This window comes from Neomonachus schauinslandi, chromosome 1 (genome assembly GCF_002201575.2).
Source record: "Neomonachus schauinslandi chromosome 1, ASM220157v2, whole genome shotgun sequence".
Taxonomy (NCBI): domain Eukaryota; kingdom Metazoa; phylum Chordata; class Mammalia; order Carnivora; family Phocidae; genus Neomonachus; species Neomonachus schauinslandi.
The window spans coordinates 196,533,882-196,551,783 of NC_058403.1; the positions used below are offsets into that span (position 1 = coordinate 196,533,882).

The following is a 17,902-nucleotide window of genomic DNA, read 5'->3' on the forward strand; positions in this document are numbered from 1 at the left end:
AAGAAAGAAAGAAAGAAAGAAAGAAAGAAAGAAAGAAAGAAAGAAAGGAGGAGAAGGAGGAAGATGAAGAAGGAGGAGCTCAGTGTCTGACTGACTACCAAAGACCCTGGCCAATTTTGAGTTTCCATCCCTTCATGTCTTGGCCAGCTCCCTCTGGTGGTGAAGACCCTGCAGAGTTCTGTGCCCCCGTTTTTCATTAACCCTCAACAGGGAAAAGGGGGCTAAGCCTAACTTTGTGTCCCCGTCCTAGGCAGTGCACCCTTCCCCAGAGCACTGATTTCTGGAGTGCTTGCTACTTTATTATTGTGACCTAGTATTTTGACCGTAATGGCCTTTGGGCACTCAGGGTCTGCAAGTTTTGTTTGGTGATTAAATGTTTGTTAATACAGAAAACGAAGGGGCGCCTGGGTGGCTCAGTCGTTAAGCGTCTGCCTTCGGCTCAGGTCATTATCCCAGGGTCCTGGGATTGAGCCCCACATCAGGCTCTCTGCTCAGCGGGAAGACTGCTTCTCCGTCTCCCACTCTCCCTGCTTGTGTTCCCTCTCTCTCTCTCTGTAAAATAAATAAAATCTTAAAAAAATATATAGAAAATGAAGCTGAGCTACTATGAACAAAAACTATATAAGTACACAATAGATTCATGGATGTGCCTACAGAAAGATCTTAGAAATAGGCAGAGAGGTAATAATGCGAGGAAAGGTAGGGGAAAATAGAAGTTTCATTCGGTGACTGGATTGTGTGAATACTCACATCAACAATTTGCTTATGTCTTACTTGTATAATTTTTTAAAAATTCCATCGGCACCTGGCTGGCTCAGTCGGAAGAGTGTGCAACTCTGATCTTGGGTGGAGAGGTGACATAAATAAATAAATAAAAACTTTTTAAAAAAATCCAGAAGAGTCTCATTAATATAGTTAAAACTCAAAAGTACCCTAACATACCAGAAGTCAGGGAGTAATGTGAAAAAAGGATGCCAGGAAAAGAGCATGGGAACAAAGACAAAGAACAAGCCTCCATGGCATTAGAGCCCTGCTTGGGCAAGGTCCCTGAGAAGTGTGTGGGGTAGCAGGATCCAAAGAGGGGTGAGAGCCACCTCCAAGCAAGACTCCTTCCCAAAGTCACTAAGTGTCCATCACCCTTCATGGGGCCCCTGCTATGCCCCCCCTGCTGGGTATTCAGTAGCCCATGGCCCCTCTGTGATCCAGTCTGGGATGAGAGATCCTGACTGGGATGCCCCAGTCATGCTAAGCAACCACACATTTGGCCCTGGGATCAGTGGTGTTATGGTCAGCTGAGGGAGGCCACCACATGCAGCCTTTCTTGCTCCCCGCTCCCCCAGTCACCTCCAGTATCTCCCCCCACCCCGTGACCCATGATTCCCCTCCCTTGGTGAAGGTAGCCAGACCAGTGGGGTCTCTGACCACCCATACCATGATCGGGTGCTCCCACTGTCCTCGTGGCCCTAGGGCCCCCAGGCCTGGGTCTGGGAAGAGGCTCCATTTCCCAAACAAAAGACTTTTAAAGATCTTTTATGGACACTAAACAAAATCATCAACATTCCTGTCTTCACAAAAAGACTTTATGTCAGATTAATTCCAGCGTGGTATGGGCTCAAGTTTTTCCAAGCAAAGAGGTCCTACAAACCCAACATTAGGTACTATTCCAGCCAAAGGGGAGAGGAAGGGGGGCAGATGGTGGCACTGTGTGTAGGAGGTGGCTGGGGGTGCCCATATGCAGGTGTCCACTGGAAGACTGAGACCTGAGCTGTCGAGGGGTTAGGGCGCTGTCAGCAAGCCACCCCCATCATGTGAGAGGGAAAAGAAACACGACTCAGGGCTGAGTCCTGGGGCCCTCAGGCAGGCGGTGGGCCAGTGGTGCCACAGAGGAGGCCAAAGAGTAAACAAGGGGATGCTACAGAAACCGAGAAGGGAGCTTCCAGAAGAACAGTGTGACCCGAAGCCCACAGGGAAGTGTCGGCAGCTAAGACAGAAACATGTCCCCTGAATGGGGCCATTAGGTTGTCCCTGGAGCCCCAGAAAGAATCAGGGTCTGGGTGTGCGTGGGTGTGTGTGTGTGGACAAGCAGCTATTATCTAAGCCTCAGGCCAACCCACTACAAAACGGGAGGGGTAGGAGATGCCAGAGAAGTTTTGGTGCTCCTTTCTTTTAATTGTGTGGCTTTGCCTGAGCCCTTCTTGCTCACCCAGACTGTGGAATCCAACCAAACTGACAACTGCATTTCCTCTATGAACTCAAGAGTCCGCACACACCCCGATACACAATGGGACTAATAAATGCTTGTTAAACGAACAAACACTGAATGAAAATAAACAGTGAACAAAAACGTGGGACAAAGAAACAACACTCTTAAACAGTGAGTCTGCACATTTTGGGAGTAAAGCCTTCCCTGGGGAGAGAGGAGGGTCTTTGGAGAAGCTAGTTTGTTGGGGGCAGGTGTTGGTGAGGCCGCTGGCACCCTGTGTGTCTAAACCCACTCCCACGGCATGTCAACGAGTAATAATCAGCACACTTTACCAGAATACTTACATGGTTGTGGGTCTTGTTCCTGAAGGCTGTACATTCCAGGACAGCCTACAGCCTGTTAACTTGTTCGAGAAGGTACCCCTTGCGTCCATGGCACCTCTCGCAAAAGGAGATATTGAACGATCTCTGTCTTCATTCCCAAGAATGAAGGCCTCTGACCTCTGACTCAGAGGCCTCTGGGGCTTGGCACAGAGTAAGCACACTACAAGGGGTGGGTTGTTCTAAGGAGACTCACTGCAGCAAAGGCCTTGTCCCCAGACCCCAACCAATGGGGCCTGGACTCTTCTCTTCTGACTCTGGAGCCTTAATTCCCAAGGTCACCCTAAGACTGTCCCCTGCTCCCCACCCCCAGCCCACTCTATCCAGGGACAGGGAGAGTGCCAAGCAGACCAGTCCTCACACCGGATGTCCAATCTTTTGACTGGACACATGAAAATTTCCTTATCCCAAAGTGGCCAGGGAAATCCACCAAGCAGAGGCCAGGGGTGGGAAGGCCCCACTCTTCGTCCTGTTCTTGGAAATGCCTTGCTATGGGGTTCTTGGAAAAAAACCTCTCTGGCCTCAGTCTTTCCATCCCTTACCAGTGATCCGGACCCTCTACTGGACAGAACTACATAGAGGAAAAATCACTGTATAAGCAAAATCAATTACTAGTAAGTATCATCACTATTTTTTCAAAAGCAATGCATGCCTTTATCTGAACGTCTTGGTTTTTCCTGAGCCACCATCAGGGACGAGGGAAAACGAAGCTAAAGGAGCCTGACTAAGGCCCATGTTCCCTGAAAACCTTGCCAGCAGGTTCGGCCTTGCTTATTTCTAGGGTCACTGCCCCACCCCTTCATAGGCTTGAGCGTCCCAGAATAAGTGCTCATGAGGGAGTACGGAGAACACAAGATGCTTTCCCAAAAGGCAAAGCTTCTAGTTTCTTCTTTCCTCATGCCTCTGGAAACAGGTTCTCGGCACCACCAGGCAGACCCAGAGCAGTAAGCCAGGGTCTGGATAACTGCAAGGGAGCAGTGTACCCCCCAGAGTCTTCACCAGGCTTTCTGCCTTGAGGACAGGGAGGATGTTTTTGCTTCCACACTCCATACTCAGGGTTGTGGAGGTTTTTACCATTTAGAAAAGAAGATGGTGGCATGATACCTGTTCCTGGAGGCCTGGATGGGTTTCCCAGGGCTCCTCACTCCCGACTGAGTGCCTGGGTAGGGACAGAGCAGAAGCTATGCGTCTGTAGCTCCTCAGCCTCTGTAGTTTCACAGCTCAAGCAAGCCAAGGTATACACTGTGGTGGCCAGGAGGTGCCAAGAACCGGTGAGAGCACGGCCCTCGGGGGGGGCCCCACACTATACTCTGATAAAGCTGGGGAGTTAGGGGAAGGGGGGTAGTGTGGCAGACCTGGCCTGTCGGGAGCACCCAGAGCCAGCTGCCCTGTCCTGCCCGCTCCCATTGTGCCCTTTCATAGGCTCAGCCCGAATCACAGCTCCCCAAAAGCATCCCGCCAGGAAACCCCTCTGCCTGTCAGTGCTAAGCTCTGTCATTTGCAAAATGCTTTCAGCACATAGGGAAAGCAGGGACGGATGGCTGGCTCCTGGGAAAGCCCTACTCCAGTCCACTGGCTTCTGAGCCAGCTCCACGGGCCACAGCCTGCCTCCCGGGCCCTGGGCCCAGAGAAATACACATCCCAGAGTCACAGTGGTATCTCTACCCCTGGTGCCCACTGGTAGATCAGCACTCCAGAGTAGCGGCCCCAGACCTGGGGCTCCCTCCCTCCTGCCCTCCTCCCAATCCCCCAAATCTACCAAGGGAACCCTGTCCTCCACCACTGTCTGAACTTCCTGGAGTTTCATGAACACAAGCGAGGGTTAAGAGACAAAATGGCTCTCTTCCTATTGCAAGAAGGGGTTTTCTGTGGCCCTGGTGGCCTGGGCTGAAACCCTGACTTGCAGTGGATTCTGAGAGCCTGTGGGATGGGCCAGGCTTCTCAAGGGAAAGCTCCAGCTTAAGGCCCAAATTCTGGATCTGTTTTAGCAGCTATATGTGAAAGTGAGGAAGATGGACCACAGTGGGCCCTCTGAGCCCCCCTGCAGGCACCCCCCATTGAGTCAGAGATCCCAGAGGACAGGACCAAACGCCTAATCAAATTTAATTCAAATAGTTCTGTAGTGGGAAATAGGGCTGGTAATCTACCTGTTCACCTCCAGATCCTCAGCCCTGGACGGGAACCAGGCAACCAGTTGGTATTTAATTCCAGGCCTCAGACTGAATGCTTTCATTTGCAGCATTTCATTTGATAAAAGTTTGTCAAATTCACTGTACTTGACTCGCCCTCTTGGAACCCCAGTATTGCCTCAATTTCTTCCTCTTCCTTATCTCTTTCTCAGGGTATTTGTAAGAACCAGGTGGCATTACTATTAATGCATGTGCAGGTGAGGTGCTACTTTATTTTTCCAGCCCAGACTTGAACACCTAGCTGCCTACCTAATGTCTCACCTGGGTGTCTCTAAAACACAACTTGTCCAGGAACAAACTCCTGATCTTAGGCCCCATGCCGGTTGCCCCCAGCGTGTACCACATGCTCAGGCCAGAACTCAGGGGTCCTCCTCACTCCTCTCTTTCCCTAACTCTTCAAAGCCAGCCGTTCAGCACTCCTCTGGCTCTACATTCAGTATATATTCAGAAGTTGAGCTCTTTTTAGCACTTTCCCCCCGTCTCTACTCCCTCGTCCCGGTCATGACCATCTTCTCGTACCTGAACACTGTCCAAGCCCCTCACTAGCGCCCTGCCTCTGCCCTTGCCCCTCAAGCTTGGCCAACATAGCACAATGTGCATTTACGGCCTTGTTTCAGCGTCCCATAGGAAACTAACCCAGAGCTACCCTGGTAAAAATACAAAACATCCCATAGATACACCGGGAAAACAGTCCCATAGATACACTAGCCCATAGGTACACGAGTAAAATACAAAATGACACATACACCAGGTTCCTCAATGTGGGGTTCTTTGTAAGAAGAAAAGCCTGGCCATAGGCCAATGTCCATGGATAAACTATGGCAAACCTGCGTGATAGAGCACTGCACAGATGCAAAAAAAAGAATCAGAAGGATTTCTCCATTCTGCTACAGGGTGATCTTCAAGATATATTATGGGGAAAAAAGGCAAAGTTCAGCACAGTGTTCAGAATTTGCTACTTTTTATATATATAAAAAAAGAGAGAGGTAAATAAATGTATATTGTCCTTATATTTTCAAGAAGAAACAATGGGAAAAAAAAAACGTTAAAGGTGAATTCTTATCAGGGAAGGAAGAAAACAAGGTGGAAGGGAACAAGATAGAACTAGACTTCTCTCAATTCATCTTGTTTTATTTGGAACACATGAAAGTTTTACATAATTTTAAGAAAATTAAATCAAAAACATAAAAGTATGTTGTTCTCAATGGATTTCTGCCCTTTGCCGTGTGACTTTGCAATTCCTCCCACTAAGGGTGGAGAGTCTATTTTTCCAGATGTGGCAGACTTTATTCCAAAAATGGCCTCAACAAGATTTCCACAGGGTCCTATAGAACCTGGACATTCCCAACCAAGAGATGGAGTCCTTATCTCCTCCACTCAAAACTGGGTAGGACTTTAGAACTGCCTCAATGAATAGAAAGTGGCAAAAAGTATACAAGAGTCATAAAAGGCAGTACGGCCTCCAGCTGGCTTCCTCTCTTTCTCTTAGGATACCCTTGAAACCCAAAAACCATGTTGAGAGGAAGCTCAAACTAGCCCATGTGGAGAAGCACTGAGGCTCCCAGCTATTAGCATGAATCAACTGTAAGACAGGTAAGTGATGAAGACATGTCAGGTGATTGCAGTCCCCAGGCTTCGAGTCTTCCAGCTGAAGCTCCAGACACCATGGAGCAGAAATAAGCCATCCCATGTACCCTGCCTGAATTCCTGACCTACAGAATCTGTGAGCAAAAGAGTGGTTGTTTGATGTCACTAAGTTTTAGGGTAATTTCTTATACACTCAGAGTAACTGCAGCACCATCCCTTAACTTTGGGCTTACATATGAATTGCTTTGACTAAAGTAATGTTAGCAGATGTGGACTGAAGTGTGTGTGTGCATGCATGTGTGTATGTGTGTGTGTGTGTGTGTGGTGTGTATGCATGGTTAGGCATGCCCCCTGTGCATCTGTCATCACCATCAGAAGAACATGCCCTGGCTAGCCTGCTGTCCAAGGAGGATGAGAGAGCCATGTAGAGCAGACCTGTACTCAACTGGAGCCCGGAGCCTGGCCTAGATCAGAGAATTCTAGCCAGCATGCCGATGCCTGAGTGGGAATAAAAAATTGCTCTTTGAAGCCACTGAGTCTGGGTTGATTTATTATGCAGTATGATCGTGGCAACAGATAAGTGATCAAAAAGCAATTCTTACAAACTGAACACAAACTAGAAAGAAAGAGCTTAATTGTATATCTTCTTAATGGCAGAACCTCACTGGGAAGAATAATTTTTTTTAAAACATTTTTTGAAGATTTTATTTATTTGGGGGGGGGGGCGAGCAAAAGCGGAGGTGGGGGCAGAGGGAGAGGGAAAAGCAGGCATCCCGCTGAGCAGTGGGGCTCGATCCCAGGACTCTGGGATCATGACCTGAGCCGAAGGCAGACGCTTAACGACTGAGCCACCAAGGCACCCCGAGAAGAATCATTTCTAATAATTCTAAAACACAGAACTTGTATCCACCAACAGATCAATGGATAAAGAAAATGTGATATATATCTACATAGATAGATAGATAGATAGATAGATAGATAGATAGATAGATAGATATCTTCAATGGAACACTACTCAGCCATCATAAAGAATGAAATCTTGCCATTTGCAATGACGTGGATGGAACTAGAGGGTATCATGCTAAGCAAAATAAGTCAGTCAGAGAAAGACAATTATCATATGATCTCACTCATATGTGGAATTTAAGAAACAAAACAGAGGATCATAGGGGAAGAGGGGTAAAAATAAAACAAGATGAAATCAGAGAGGGAGACAAACCAGAAGAGACTCTAAATCACAGGAAACAAACTGAGGGTTGCTGGAGGGGAGGGGGTAACTGGGTGATGGACATTAAGGAGGGCACGTGACGTAATGAGCACTGAGTATTATGTAAGACTGATGAATCCCTGAACTCTACCTCTGAAACTAATAAGACATTATATATTAATTAATTGAATTTAAATTAAAAAACAGAAGAGAAAATAATAAAACACAGAGCTTGGACTAGACATCCCTGGAAAGAGATAAACTAAGGACAAGAGAAGCCACAAGGAGATCTTAAAATACATTCATTAGTATTATTGTTAGTAAAAATATCTATATTATTATTTTGAAACAAATATACATGTATACATTACGTGTGTGTGTGTGTGTGTGTATAATTCTACATATATGCAATGTTTGTTTGGATCCTGATTTGAACAAGGCAACCCTAAAAAATCATTTTTGAGATAATCAAGTCAATTGAACATGGACTGGGTATTAAGTTATATTAAGAAATTATAGTTAACTTTGTTGGCTGTGATAATGTCATTGGATTAGAATTAAAACAGCTTTTAACTACTAGAGGTATATCCTAAAGTATGAGTGAAATGATACATTTGAATTTTGATTAAAAATACTCCAGTCAAAAAAAAAAAAAAGTTGGAGGAATATGGATGAAACAAGATGGCAGAACACTGATCATTGCTGAAGCTGGGTGATGGGTTCACAGGAGGGGGTTCATCATTCCATCTTCTCTCCTTTTATGTGTGTTTGAAATTTTCATCTGCAGAGCATTCGCTGCTCCTGAGGACATCCTCCCTACAGAGCCTAAGGCTGGTGTATCCCAAAAAGAGGCCAGAATGCCAGGGCCGACCAGGGAAGAACAGGCCTGTGAAAGAGTTTCCTCTCCAGTGCTCAGAGGCTTCCATAGGTGCAAGAGGTGGTTGCCTCTCCAATGCGACCTGGCTCTACCACCGTCCTCAGCTGACACCACCTCTAACCAGAGCTGACAAGGCTTTGGCCTCGAGGGCTCAACACTGATCACTCCAAGTGAGATACAAGGATTTGGAAAGTGGGCCCCCAGAGCCATAAGAAGGGGAGAAGTTCTCCCAGCATGATTCTGAAAACAAGTACACTGTCTTAGTTATTATCCCTATTTCAGGAGACAGTCAGGGTCCAAAGGGTCTCACTAGGTTGGAAGGGATCTCCAAGTACAATGAAAGAAGACATGGCAGGGACCCATGCAGGCCCCCACACACTCACACTCAGGTTATACAAGCCCAGGATGGAGGGAACCCAGCCTGAGACTGGACAAGTGTGGGATGCAGTGCCGGAGGGCACTAAGGGGGGTGCAGAATGGTCTTCTCAGGCTGAGGAGTGAAGGCCGCTCATCCTCCAGGTTGTGTCACTCGTAGTCCATGTGACATACTGAGCCCTGGGTCCTGTTCTCTGAACCTCCCTGTCCTAAGGATATTGACAGCCTTGGGCCGAACAGCCCAGGTCGCCAAGGGTCCCAGAATCACATCCCAGCCACAGGACCGGGAGAAGTCAAGTCTAGAGAAGAACTCCGCAGCTGAGGAGATGAGAGCATAGTGAGCTCCTACTAAACCTGTGAGCCAGAGGGCAGAGCCAGGCCAAGAGACAGGAGGTGTAAGGAAGCCCATTTCAGGCAAACAGAAAGAAAGAACTTTCCAACGGTGGAGTCATCTGCCTGGGAGGGACCAAAGGCCACTGACCATTGGGTATTCACCCCAAGGCAGAACTCCTTCAGAGAATATGGAAGCAGATATTTTGGCATCTGTTAGGAGTTGGATTAGATGTTCAAAATAAAAGAAGGACAGAGCAAACAGATCACCCACTGAAGCTAAACCATGCTCCCAAAGGAAGAGGCCTCACAGGCCAGACCTTGACATTGGTGGAGACCTGGCCGGAGCCCACAGAGCCCACAGAGCTGCAGGAGAAACTGCAGAGAGCCCCACATCTGTCTCCTCACTCTATAAGTGAAGGATTCTGCACAAGTGCCCGCCTGGAGGAGGCAGAGCAGGTGCCAGAGCCCATGGGGGACATGGGCACCACAACACTCAGGAGATAGGCGAGCATGCACGCCTGGAAACAGGGAGCCTGCAGCAGGCTCTGCAGGCACAGTAGGAGCCCAGCCAGCTGGCCAGCCAACCCAGTAGTAGGAGGCCAGCAGCTTTTCAAGAGCCCCCACCTGCCAGGAGCAACCGAGAGGCAAGGTGCCAGCCAGTCCCTCTTCTGGCGCCAGGCTTGATTGTGAGGTCATCTTGTCCACTCTAGAAGATCTCTGGAGCTTGGAGGAAGAGCATTCCTCTTCATTTAAAGCTCTTCTAATGAATCTAAAGTCTGCATGACGTGTCTATTTTCTCTCCTCGGTGGGGCTGAGGGATAGCGGGAAGCATCACCCTTCCTTCTTACTCATCTGACAACAATACGCTGTCAGAGATGGAGGGGACCTTTGACAGATGGAAAATAGTGAAGACCTACTACATACAGCCAGCTTGGGCAATGTCAGCATTGACTAAAGCCTGCGTTTCTGACCCCCACCCGGGAGGCTTCCAGTATATCCAGTCCCAGCTTCCAGTATATTCCAGTCACTTCCCCACCGCACCCTATGCTGTCCTTTGCTCAAATGTCCTACTTCCTGATCCTTTTCTCGTCCTCAAAGCCCTCCCCATCCGATTGCTAAATTTTCCATCTTCTCGGAGCAGGAGGCGAGGAAGTGACGCGGTTCTCCAGCTGTGCCCAGTGTATGGCATGTCAGTTCGCTAAAGTCAGCTAGCTGGCTGTTCTTCTAAATCTCTCATATTAGGCCTTTGGAGTTCCCAACAGAATAAGTTAATGTTGTGAATGTGTTTTGTAAGCTGCAAAACACCATACAAATATATATTCTACTATTTCAGAATACGAAATAATACAACCCTTTTTAATCATGCTCTCATTTATCTTAACTCTGTGAGACAAAGAAAAAGCAGGAGCAAACTCTAATTTCAGGAAGTTGAGGGTAAAAATCTAAACAAGTGCCTCTTTCTCTCCTACCAGACTGGGAACTCCTGAGGGCACAGCCCAGTTCATGCTCCTTCCTTTTCTCCTCTTATCTCACCCAGGGATAGGCATCTAGTAGGTGTTCAGTAAGGGGTTTCCTGAATACATGGATAAAATTTCACTCTAAAATCCTCCTATTGCTAAGTAGAGCTTAATCATAGAAATCCCTCACAACCGGCCCCATATTATCTCCCTGCATGCACAAATCTATGGAATGTATAGGTGTGACCCTCAGGAAATTTCCTTACTCCCTTTACCTCCAAAACACCCAAATGCCTTACTGATTCTTCCAGCATCCTGGGAAGGGATAGCTCCCTCCCCAAGCCAATGGCACTAGAGAGCAACTCTGGGTCCAGGGGTAGTCCCAGACTGGGTGATCCTTCCATGAGCTGCTGCTAAGGCTTTTTGATCACCTCAGTGGTTGGGGGCCAAGTCCCAGAAGCTAACCCTTCTACTTCTGCTCAGGGAAAAGTCTTCACCTTGGGCCCCAACAGCAGCCCCACCCACTTCAGGGGCAGCCAGGCCAACCAAAACATTCTGGATTTATCCCAGGGTGAGCTAGAGTTCCCTAGAAGCTCCCAATACACCTCCATGTGACACTCTTGTTAGAAAGAAGTGGAGGGGGGGCGCCTGGGTGGCTCAGTTGGTTAAGCGACTGCCTTCGGCTCAGGTCATGATCCTGGAGTCCCGGGATCGAGTCCCGCATCGGGCTCCCTGCTCGGCAGGGAGTCTGCTTCTCCCTCCGACCCTCCTCCCTCTCATGCTCTCTGTCTCTCATTCTCTCTCTCTCAAACAAATAAATAAAATCTTTAAAAAAAAAAAAAAAGAAAGAAAGAAAGAAGTGGAGGTACCAGGTAAGAGGTCTCCTCTAGAGCAAGGCTCTCTTAAGAAGCCTAGATACCCATAAGAGCAAAGAACAGATGGCGAGATCAGAGCAGTGCTGTGCAGCCTGGGGCTAAAGGTACAGCACAGATGAATCAGGGAGCATGCTCACTGACTCCATCACACAGGCACAGCGACCAGAACCGAATGTATAAGACACACGAGTTGCGGGAATGCCATGGGGCAACAGACACCCACCAGAGGCCCCATCTGCAGGAAGGGAGCCACAGGGACTGGGACACCAGAATTCCATCTCCCCTACCACAGGTCCCAGAGGCCATGGTGCCAACTCATTCCCTGGCTATGACTAGCTTCCACCACCATGCTGGTGAATGGAGGAGGAGAGGGCCCTCGAGACAGGAAAGGAGCCTGAGCGAGTCTTACCAATGCAGTATCAATGCCAGCAGGACATGCCCTTGCCATCAACTGAGAGGCCCAGGCAGGAGTCCCCATGTGGCTAGATTGTCCACCAAGTCCCAGCCCACCAGGAAGGCCTCAAGTCCTAAAGCGACACTTGGCTCTTACTGTAGGCAGGCAGGTCTCAGCCACCATGTCACCATTGTGAACAGTGAGTCCCCAGGCAGGAAGGATGAATAAGACCCAGACAGACGGGGCCTACAAGAGCAGCATGGCCAGGCAGGGGAAGTGAGGAAGAAGTATGTGTAAAAACATGGAGCAGAGTGTTCACGGTGAAGCAGACCTCCAGTGAGAGTAGTCAGAACTGTTGTGATGCCTTTGCCAACCTACCTCCCCAGCCAGCCCCAACTTCTTGCCCATGGGCCACAGTCTCCAGGAACAGATTTCCCCTCAAAGAGCCCACACATAGTGGGCCTAAACCTGTGAGCCAGAGGTTCACATAGTAGGGTCTGTCTCTCCCCACTCCTGTCACTGACACGAAGAAAGGGCAGGATCTCTGAGAAGAGAGAGGATTTATTGAAGCCCCAAACCCTATCTCCTAGCAGCCTACTACTCACATATACAGGGAGTGTTCCCCAAAGCTGGGTGAAAAGGCATGACCCAAGGGCTCTGAAAGCTTTGCCCTCTTAAACCCAGAACCAAACCTACTCAGAGGAAGAACTTTAGAAAAAAAAAGAACAGAAAAGTGCCCCATTGCATCATTCTTTGGTTCCCAAACTAGTCCAAAGTCTGGCTCTACTTTCAGTGAACTCCTAGCCCCTTCACGGCCAAAGGCCTCGACAAACTCTTTTTTAAAAAGCTAGAATTTCTTGACCATCAAGAACGAAATTAGAATCTGAATGGCTTCTAGATACAAGTTCCAGCTTAAAGGAAAAAATATGGAACAGAGGAACATCTTAAATGACACCACAGAGATACAATCAGCATAATCCAAAATGCGAGAAACACAGGACAAATGACTAAGTCCTCCAATCATATCTTGCAAGGTGGAAAAAAAGGAGATGGAATCTATAGATTGAAAGAAACTCAAGAAATGTATCCAACAAATGCAATGTGTAGACCCTGTTTAGATCACAATTCAAACAAATCGACTGTAAAAATAAATTCGTCAGATAATCAGAAAACCTGAACCCTGACTGGTATTTGCTGAAATGAAGAAGGGATGGTTATCAGGGTGTCCACCTGCTGTAGAGCATTCAACTTCTGATCTCAGGGTCATGAGTTCAAGCCCCATGTTGGGCGCAGAGATTACTTTAAAAAAAATTAAAATTAAAAATAAAAGGAAGAAGGAATTGTTTTCCTGTTTGGGTGTGATCGTGGTACTGTGGTAACGTTCATACAAAGCCCCTATGTCTTAGAAATACACACTGAAATACGGATGATGCAATGTGGGGATGTCTGGAAGTGGCCTTCATGGGGGATGGCAGGTGAGGAAGACAGACAAACTTGATCAGCCAGGAGTTGGTGATAACTGACTGAACAATGGGAACATGAAAGTTCATTAGCTTATTCTCTCAACTTCTATGTAGATTTGAAATTTTCCATAATAAAAAGTTAAAAAAAAAAAAAGAAGAAGAAGAAGAAAAAGAAGATGGACTTTCTTCCCCAACATCTCTATAACTTTTTTTTTTTAGCAGCAATTTATGAGTCTTACTGATGCTGGGAAAAGCTCTATTTTCAAAGCTGCTCCTTTCTCCCTGGCAAAAGATGAGAAATGGCTGCCCCTTTGGGTGAAATTTTGACATCATCACCATTCAGATGTTAGGTCACTTTAGTACAATCCCCACGTCATGCCCCCCATGAGAATCCAGCTCCTGGGGCCCAACAGGATCTCTGAATGATAAAGCGCTGTTATTTCTAAACCTGGCAATTATATCCTTTCATTTCATCCTTACACATGAATCCCAGATTTTTCTAGAGCCTAACTGGTAGCTGATACAGTATAACAAGTCTGGCTAATCCCAGACTGGATATACTATACCTGACAAACCCATTTATTGTTATTTTTGTTTTCTTATTGGGATAGAATTATGACAAAGCCATTTTGAGAAAGGAACTCGGACGGTGGCTCACAGAGCAGCCTCACCCACCTTCCAGCACACGACCAGGCTCTGTGTGCCCACTGCCATTGGTTTAAGATGTCTCCACGGCAGATGAGCTGGAAGTGAGTGAGAGGTAACCTCGAGGTGATCAGGGATTCTGATGGGTAATGAGCGAAAGGTGCCTCGCCTGGTCTGCCCCAGCTCTCCTCTACATGCCTGCACTTGGCCCCATTCTCTGCTCGCCATCCCTGCCTATGTAGACCACATTCCTCATGCTATTTCTCCCTCTCCACATCTCAGAACCCCACCATTTTTCCCGCATGCCTTGGGTTTCTCCTTCTTTTAAAGCCTCTCCACTCTTCTCACTTGACAACCGTTCTATAAGCACTGTCTATTTGGCACTTCTCAGACACTGAGCTGCTCAGACACCGAGCCTTCTCAGTCTGAGCTGCTCAGATACGGAGCTGCCCAGCCAAATTCCATGATTTGGCTCTTTGAGGGCTGTCTCACCAACAAGACTGTGAGGTGCTAGAGGACCGGGGAGCACTGTATACCCTTCCAGACCCTCCACAGAGCCCAGCACAGTGCTTGCTCTCGATACTGGTAAATACACCTTGGCTAATTGACTGAAGACCAATCTGCAAATGTCAGAACATGTCAAGTCCACATCAAGTCCACTATAGATTAGACAGGTTGTCACTGGTTTATGTGGCTCCTTTGTGCAATTTTTTAAAAAGGTGCTTTCTGGGGTACTGATAAAGTTTCATCTTGAACTGGTGGCATGTCATGAGTATGTATATAGGTTAAATCCCATCAACTTGAGCACTTCACTGTACATCAGGCATAAAAATAAGTGAATGAATGAATGAATGAATGAAAGGTGCCCCTTCCTCTAGGAGGATGCAGCCCACACCAGGACCTACAGCTCAGACAGCAGAGCCTTCTCCGATCTGGCATTTCTTGAGAAAGGTAGAGCCTATATAACTGTACGTGCTACCCTGAGACCAGAAGCAGAGAGCCCTGCCTTGAGGGACTCCCCGATGCCCAAAGTGCCATATCATCCAAACGGGCTAAGAGGCAGCACTATGGGTGTGGTGGTGCTGCCACTCATGGGATTCAAGTCAGGCTCTTCAGTCATAAATGGCAGAGCCGCCCCCTCACAGAACCCAAGTGAGCTCAGTATAAGGATGAAGAGACTACCTCTGGGGTACCAAGGGGTAATATGGCAACAGGAAAGAGCCAGCAATCGACTCCCCCAGAACCTCAGTTCCACTCCCCTCTGGGGTTAGTAAAATGATCTCGCCCTTACCTGACCCTGCACCTGCCTCGATGAGGCTTCCAACTGCCTCCAAATTTGCAAGCCTGTTTGAAACTGTGCCGCTGCTCTTTCCTGAATGCCCAGAAGCACATGCCACGGGGCTTTTCCTCCATCAGTGGGCCAATCTGTTCAGTAGCCTCTCTGAACAGAACATGCTTAACTTAGCATCAGGTACCTGAGATGTGCTGGTGAGAAGCAGAAGCCATTCTAATGCTGAAGGAGAGACATACCATGGAGGTGCTGCTCATGTGAGGTACTGTGACAAGCTGAATATCAGCTGAAGCAGTAAATCCCATCTCCTAAGGGACCCTAGTCCTGATTGGTGACAAGTAGCCAGATCACCCTGAGCTTGACAGCCATAGGACCTTAGCACCACCGGCCCATGGGTGAGGCTTGCCCACAGCCAGGAGCAACTTATGTGACTACCAACTCCAACAGGAGCCCCATGGTTCCTCAACCTACAGTAGTTCATGGGTCTGCCCTATAGCAAAATGCATAGATGGGGTAGAAATGAAACCCCAAAAAGGAATATGAGTAGTAGACACCAGTCTCCTTCTTGCCCCTCTGAGCTGCCCAAATCTTTCCAAAATGTCAGATGCTTGGCTCCGCAACATCAGGTAAACTATAAGCAGAGCAGCCTGTTTGGTTACCAGAAGAGAAATGTCAAATTCCCCATATAGAGAACTACCAATAACAGGGTGTTTTTCCATTCAGCTGTAGACGCTTTCCCTTGGAGAGCGAGCTCTAAAGCCTGGGTGAGGCTCCCTCAAGCTAAAACTCAAACAGCAGCTCAACACGCAGCAAGATGGACAGTATTTGCAGTGCTAAGAACCGTAGGCTAACCAATTGCATTACTCTAATAGCTAATGTAAAATGGGCAGATTCCCCCTTTCAAGAGGGGGCTCACAGGCTGGCCTGTCTGCGTCAGGTTTCAGGCTATTAAGAGCCTTTCATTACTGTTGATTGTCTAAGAAATGACTTCTGAGGAAATAAACACATGAGAGGCACAGTTGGACAGCTGAAGAATCAAAAATCATGCTCCCTCACAGTTCGTGTGCTCCCACACAGAAAAGCTAAGGCAACATGATCAGCAGACTCACATGGAACCAGAAGTGCCCCCTCCCCCCACCTCCCCGCCTGGGGTTTTGCTACTCCCTAGGCGCATTTGGTGTAAAGATAATGCCTTCCATTTTATCCTGTTGTCTCTTGGTAGCTTTCCTGAGTTTTCAGTCTACTAATCTATCATATATTGGCATTCCCTTCCATTGCATTCACAACCACTTGAGTGTTTCTGTAGGACCTCAGTTGGCATACATTTTAAACAAGCTGGTTTCACAGTATTTGATCAGATATGTTCTGTTAAAAGCATCCTATGTGGGTTTCAGTTTTTCCCTGGTTTGAGGTGGTAATCTAAATCATAAGGCAACAAGAACATATTTGGTGATAGATGCTTCAATAGCATTTTTGCCTCACCCCGGAGTGTTTCACTAAACCTTGGTGAAAGCACATGACCCTGTTCATATTTTGAGCCTAAATAAGTACTTTTTGGTGTCCAGTGGCATTTTCCCTTCCTCCAAAGATGATTATAGTCACTAAATTCCTGAGGAAAGCACATGACCAAGTTCATGGTTCAACTATTTCCATACCTCTCTGTTCCTCCCAGTGACACTTATCTTCCCTGACAGCCACTCCCATTGTGCTCTTTCCTTGGCCCAACACAATGGACACATGCAGACACCAGCAGACAGGGAGGACGTTTTCCATCCCACTGCTCCCCAGTGCGGAGGGACTAGGCTGAGGTTACATAAGCCCCTCCTGAGCCCAGCGTTGGGGGGTTAGCAAATTTGGGGTTCGTGACGGAGTCACGGTCCGCAGGCCCTGACTGACCCTGCGCTCACTCACCATCCTGCCTTACCTAGGCAAGGTGGCTTGAAAGAGAGGACCTCTCCCTGAGGCCACCCGGCTCCCGCCAATCGGACCGGGTTCAAAGTGTGGCCGGACGTCTGACCTCGCTGTACAGACTACATCGAGGGGTCGCGGGCCCCGGCCCCGGCCTCAGGCTGCAGCTCCCCGCCCCCCCACCCACCCCAGGTGCCGCGACGTGCGCTTACCTGCCCGGACCGGGGCCGGGGCCGGGGCCGGGGCCCGGGCCGGGGCCGGGACCTGGGCCCGGTGGTCCCGCAGTCGCCCTCGCCGCGCCTGCAGCGGGGAGCTGTCCGCCAGCTGCAGGTGCTGAAGGCGGCTTCCCTGCGCCGGGGCCCGGGCCAGGGCCGGTGCCTCCGGGCGGCAGGGGCCCGTCGCCAGCGCCGCCCTCCAGGCTGGCCTCGTTGCCCATGGCTGGCGGGCGGGCGGGGTCGGGGTCGTGCTGGGCCCGGGCCGGCGGCTCCCGGGCTGCTGCTCACACGCTCGGCGCCGCCACCGCCGCCATCTCCCAACTCGGCTCGCGCCGCCGCTTGCCGCTGCGCATGCGCATGCGCGGCCCGCGCGCCCCTACCCTGCACACGCCCCTCCCCGCCCCCCCACCCCCGGCGCGCGCGCGCTATTCAGCCAGGCAGTGAAGACGCGTGTCCACAAGCCAGCGGCGGGATTGCCGGGAAACAGCCGCCGGCGCCAGCGC

The 17,902-nt window shown here is 48.9% G+C and overlaps 1 protein-coding gene across 1 annotated transcript in view; it reads right to left on the reverse strand.

Annotated features, from left to right (window-relative positions):
• Positions 1–17,620, reverse strand: part of BSN (bassoon presynaptic cytomatrix protein) — an 86,026-nt gene extending 68,406 nt beyond the window's left edge. The window contains exon 1 of the mRNA XM_021686894.1: positions 17,397–17,620. Within this exon, the coding sequence (XP_021542569.1) occupies positions 17,397–17,620 (224 nt within the window). The remainder of the gene's footprint in view (positions 1–17,396) is intronic.
• Between the last annotated feature and the right edge of the window lie 282 nt (positions 17,621–17,902).